At 36.2% G+C, this 5,539-nt stretch overlaps 1 protein-coding gene across 2 annotated transcripts; it reads left to right on the top strand.

Moving 5' to 3' along the window:
- The first annotated feature begins 247 nt into the window (after nucleotides 1-247).
- LOC137824023 (auxin response factor 9) lies at nucleotides 248-5,306 on the top strand. Of its 2 annotated transcripts, XR_011083204.2 has the most exons (14): nucleotides 273-776; nucleotides 951-1,046; nucleotides 1,351-1,407; nucleotides 1,507-1,659; nucleotides 1,777-1,861; nucleotides 1,959-2,049; nucleotides 2,185-2,349; nucleotides 2,507-2,626; nucleotides 2,706-2,778; nucleotides 2,864-3,020; nucleotides 3,436-3,570; nucleotides 3,720-3,968; nucleotides 4,087-4,274; nucleotides 4,957-5,306. XR_011083204.2 is itself a non-coding variant. In XM_068629444.2 (13 exons), the coding sequence occupies exons 1-13, from the start codon at nucleotides 648-650 to the stop codon at nucleotides 5,087-5,089; spliced, it is 1,980 nt and encodes a 659-aa protein (XP_068485545.1). In that variant the 5' UTR covers nucleotides 248-647; the 3' UTR covers nucleotides 5,090-5,306. The 2 variants fall into 2 exon arrangements, 1 of the variants encoding a protein (XP_068485545.1); XM_068629444.2 differs by having other exon boundaries at nucleotides 248-776; nucleotides 3,436-3,968.
- Nucleotides 5,307-5,539: the final 233 nt, after the last annotated feature.

Raw genomic sequence — 5,539 nt, 5'->3', positions numbered from 1 at the left:
ATTTATTCTCAATTTATTTATTTTTTATTTCACTCCCGAAACTAAGCATGACACTAGTATTATATTCCTTTTAAACTCAAATATAAGAAAATTTCAACTAGCCCAATCCTATTTAATATTATTATTTTAACAATATCTCAAAAAGTTTTATGAGATTTTTTCACTGCATGTTGTTAATAGTTAGAAACAGTATGAACAGGTGCTACGCACACAACACAAAAAAAATAGCAGGGTCTTATTATAAAATGGACACACCCTCCAACGGAGTTGTTATGTGGTAGCATTTCCATGAACGCCGTTTCCTTACACAAAGATACACGGTGTGTATGTATATATATATAGAGAGAGAGAGAGAGCTGTCTGTAACGGTAGCAGGAGGTAGCATAGCAGACACGATTCCAAAAGCTGCTTCCTCTCATAAATTCCCTGTCAACGCATAATCATTCGTTTCAGTTATCATCTGTGACACCATCACACGGTGATCATCATCACTACTGCTACTACTTTGCTTTCCACACCCTTATGACAATCATGAATGATGTCACGGATTTAGATTAGTTCATCAAAGTAAGTAACATCTCTCAACTGAAAAAACAAAATCACCAACAAGCAGCAACATCAACAGTTTTTGGTTTCAACTTTAAACGATGTCGTTGCACCGTGGTGAAGAAGACGAGCTCTACGAGCAGCTATGGAAGGCGTGTGCAGGACCCCATGTGGAAATTCCTCGTGCTGGCCAAAGGGTCTTCTACTTCCCTCAGGGACACATGGAACAGGTTGGTTTTTAGTTAAGGAAAAATCTTTGTGCTTTTTATCTGGGGTCGTAGGTTGTCTCAGAATGTTGGTGGTGCTGGTGTTGGATGCATGCTTCTTTGGTTGAGGCTTTTATTTTATTTTTTTTCTAGTTTTGTTTAACTGTTCTTTTACTTTATATGCTTTTGCGGCTGTAGTTAGAAGTATCAACAAATCAGGAACTAAATCAAAGGATTCCACTGTTCAAACTTCCCTCCGAGATCCTTTGCCGTGTCGTCAACGTCCATTTACTGGTAATTCTATCTGATCCTAATTTCTTTCGTTTTTCTTCACCCTTATTTTTTGAGGGCAAAGGAAAATAAAATGAAAATTGTTGTTTGGTTCAATGGTCAAATATTCATCTTGGTTTTGGAGTTAACATGCAAAATTTGGTCTTGAGTTTTTTACTATTCTGATTCTACTTCCTATTTTAATTTTCCTTATTTCTATTTCATGGATATCTTGTTTGGTCTCTGATAAAACGATTAGATTAGCTTGAATTGTGTCGTAAAGGTTGGATGGAAAACTAAAAGTTAGCTTGAATTTTGATATTTTTAGGCTGAACAAGAAACAGATGAGGTTTATGCACAGATTACTCTGGTGCCGGAAAATAATGTAAGGATGTAGCTACCCCGTATATTCTCAAAAAAAATCATGGTCAACCTTAGATTCTTTTCTCTATTATTTAGATTTCTAATGGAACAAATGTCTTAGCAAACTGAGCCTACATGCCCTGATCCGTGCCCTTCTGAAGTTCCAAGGCCAAGAGTTCACTCCTTCTGCAAGGTCTTAACCGCCTCTGATACAAGCACCCACGGTGGCTTCTCTGTCCTCCGGAAGCATGCCACTGAATGTCTTCCAGCATTGGTAATATATCTCTTTGGTTTAACTTTTTATTGATTTTGTTTTGGTTCCATCACCGATTCTAGGTTGCCTTGTGATGTTTACAAAGGCAATGTTCTTACTCTTTTTTTTCCATCTCAGGACATGTCGAAATCAACCCCAACTCAAGAATTGGTTGCTAAGGATCTTCATGGATATGAATGGCGCTTTAAGCATATATTTAGAGGTAAAGTATATGGACATTTTTCATTTGGGTCTTGGTTTGTGGTTGGTTACTAGTGGCCTAATGTTGCTGCCTTTAATCTATTTTCCTTTTTAACCAGGTCAGCCGCGCAGACACTTGCTCACAACCGGATGGAGTACTTTTGTGACTTCCAAGAGATTAGTTGCTGGAGACACCTTTGTGTTTTTGAGGTACATACATTTGATTTGATGCTTTCCTTTTTCTTGGCTTCCTTTATATAGTTCAGAAGAAAATCTTTAACTATAAAACCATATTTTCGTCTCTTTGAATCTACAAGCCTTATTTAAATAAGATTTTGTGTGTAGAGGGAGCAATGGAGAACTGCGAGTTGGAGTGAGGCGTCTTACTCCTGTTCAAAACAGCATGCCATCATCTGTGATTTCTAGTCAGAGCATGCACCTAGGAGTTCTTGCAACTGCATCTCATGCGGTAGCAACTCAGACTCTTTTTGTTGTATATTATAAGCCAAGGTAAAAATTCTAATTGTTGCAAAAATAAGTAGAAAGTAGAATCTCTAATGTCATACTCTCAAGTTTTTTTTTTGCAAACATAATTAAAATGCATACTATAATGTTACTATTGAGTAATCAATGGAAGATTGTTGATATGGAGATTTTGTTTACGTAGGACAAGCCAGTTTATTGTAAGTGTGAACAAGTATTTAGAGGCTATCAACCAAAAATGTAATGTTGGCATGAGATTGAAGACGAGGTCTGAAGGGGATGATTCTACTGAAACAGACAAAAGGTACCAAAATTTACTGCTGCAGTTTGTGTCTTTGTGGTGTAACATTTTCATTTAGATTTTCTAAAACATGGTTTATCAGATTTTCGGGCACAATAATTGGAGTTGAGGATATTTCCCCTCATTGGGTAAATTCAAAATGGCGATCACTCAAGGTATTGTCCTCTTTGCATTTGCAACTATTCACATTTATTTCTTGTGGTTCTGCTGTATTAATCTATTCTTATCATCAATTTCCAGGTTCAATGGGATGAACCTCCATCTTTTCCAAGACCTGATAGAGTTTCACCATGGGAGATAGAACCCATTCTGGCTTCTGTTCCTACAACAATATCATCTCAACCTGTTGTTATAAAGAATAAAAGGCCTCGACAAGCAAGTGAAGTTCCAGATCTTGGTGAGGAATTACCTCTTTTAATCCTTCGATGTTCTAAATAAAACATCAATTTCGTCCTTGAATTTGATATCACCTATCAACTTGGTTCGTAATTGTGAATAAGAAAATTTAATTCCTAAATTTTATAACCCTGGTCAATTTAGTCTCTATGATTGGCATTATCAATCAATTTAGTTCCTAACAAAGAGAATCTAGTCCTTAACTACAGCTTAACTCAGGAACTAAATTTGCCATTTCATAATATCAATGACTAAACTGACTAGTGGTTTCAATTTTAAAGACTAAGTTGTTGTTTTTCATAATATATCAAGGACCAAAGTTCCAGGTGGTGCTAATTTCAGGGTCCAAATTGATGTTTCACTACCAAGTCTTGTATTGATCAATCTTTTTTGACACTGGTATTTCACTTTCGAAGGAGACACACCATTAATTGCCCCTACTTTCTGGGATGCTGGTCTGACACAGTCTGATATTACACAACTTGGTGTTATGGCCGAAAGCAAAAGGAGTGAAAGTAGTGCTCACATGTGGCATCATAACAGCAGCAATGGTATATCAATGAATCAGATAAAAGCAAGTTGGCTGTCTTGTCCTTCTCATTTATATCTTGACACAACTGATGATAGCAAGAGCGTATCAGCTTCGCCTATTTCAAAAACTCACTCGGAAAGATTGAACAATGACCATTGCCTTGACCAGGTTGACAAGGAGATCAGCAAAGTAGAGCCTGCAACCGGCTGCAGATTGTTTGGGATTGACCTTATTGATCATACAAGGAGCAGCTCTCTTTCTGTAGATAATGCATCTGGAGTCACATCGGAGGGCAGAACTGATGTAAACCATGAGCCTGATATCTCAAAGGCTTCTAAAGGATGGAAACAAGAACAGCTACAAGTATCCCCAAAAGAGACTCAAAGCAAGCAAATTTGTAGCAGAAGTTGCACTAAGGTGTTTGACATGTCACATGTGTTGATTATTTAGATAAAAAAAAGCTAGTGTTTTATGGTGTTGTATGAAAAATTACTGAAGTAAGCCTTTTTGTTGGGTTCCAAAACATGCCAAAAAGGTTCAAATGCAGGGGGTTGCAGTGGGTCGTGCTGTGGACTTGACCACATTGGATGGGTATGAGAAACTTGTAGATGAATTGGAGAAGATGTTTGACATAAAGGGACAGCTTCGACACAGGAACAAGTGGGAAATTGTCTTCACTGATGATGAAGGGGATATGATGCTTGTTGGTGATGATCCATGGCCGTGAGTAATCTCTTTATACCCAGTAATAAATAGTGCTGTTTAGAAAATAGGTAATGCAGAAAATGAATAAAATAAGAAAATTATATATAAAAAATTGAGAGTGTAGAAGTTATTAAGAACTGTGTACTTAATAATAGGAACATGCACCCTTGTTAGTGAAAGGGAAGAAGGATAAGAGAGAAAAGTTTTAGAGATATTGGAGACTAATGACAATTAATGAGGAAAATTAACAATACACTCTATGGCATATTCCTTCTGACACACAAAAGTTGCAGTTTCAAACACATTTCCACTTATAGCACATAACATGTTCAAAAGGGTGTGTTAGAAATATGGATGAGTTTTAGTTAGAATAGTGAAGAGAGAAAGTGTAACAGAACATGGATCAATAAATAAGGAGACGGATTTCAGCTGATGATTAGGTAACTATATTTTTTTATATTTTTTATGATCACTGTATATGTTTTATTTGTTTAATTATCATATTTGCTAAAGTTAAATTAGAATAACTCTGGAAAAGTAGAGAATATCTGAATTTCTTTGTTAATAGAATGGTGATACTGTAAACTACTTCATTAAACTTTCTTGCTTATACTAACCAATTATTCATGCAACAACTTCTTTCTTGTCATTAATATAAATATGAAGTATAAGGATTGGTATCATTGTTATGTTCTTGCAGTGAATTCTGTAATATGGTGAGAAGAATCTTCATTTGCTCCAGTCAGGATGTGCACAAACTGAGCTCTGGGAGCAAACTACCTATTTTTTCAACGGAAGAGATTGTAATAAGCTCAGACACAACTGAGATCTGAAACTTACATTCTTGCATGTCCTTTTTTTGTTAGTCTTTTTTGCTTTTGCTTCTATTTTCTGTAAGGTGTTAGTTTACTTTTGGCAAGGCAATTTTCATGTTACATGAGAAACTGTCTAATTGTAGTTTGATTTAGAGAGGCTCTCTACACACTAATTGGGTTCCAAAGACCATATTTTAATAAATTAGCTGTGAGAAGGAAATTTGGACTTGGCAAATGTGAACATTCATTTTGTATTTGGAAGTCAAGTATGCCCAAAATTGTCATTGAATTTTCATTGCCATTTGTGTGCATTGGAATTTGAATAACGTGGTTAAATTGCTGGAATTTATGTTTTTAAGGCATTGTGGTCCTCTGCTACCACCTGTACTTCTGACAAATGGGTTTGAGACTGACAAGTTGGGGACCACTAAGATGCCATATGCATCAAACTGTCCTAGCTCTTTAGAC

Source organism: Phaseolus vulgaris, chromosome 8 (assembly GCF_051622355.1).
Source record: "Phaseolus vulgaris cultivar YP4 chromosome 8, ASM5162235v1, whole genome shotgun sequence".
NCBI classification, from domain to species: Eukaryota; Viridiplantae; Streptophyta; class Magnoliopsida; order Fabales; family Fabaceae; genus Phaseolus; species Phaseolus vulgaris.
This window is presented reverse-complemented; position numbering and strand designations above follow the sequence as displayed.

Excerpts from the sequence above, each read along its gene's own strand:
- LOC137824023 (XM_068629444.2), top strand. The coding sequence starts at position 648 with ATGTCGTTGCACCGTGGTGAAGAAGACGAGCTCTACGAGCAGCTATGG. Across the intron at positions 1,862-1,958 it reads CTTTAAGCATATATTTAGAG|GTCAGCCGCGCAGACACTTG; the intron begins GTAAAGTATATG and ends CTTTTTAACCAG. Across the intron at positions 2,779-2,863 it reads CAAAATGGCGATCACTCAAG|GTTCAATGGGATGAACCTCC; the intron begins GTATTGTCCTCT and ends ATCAATTTCCAG.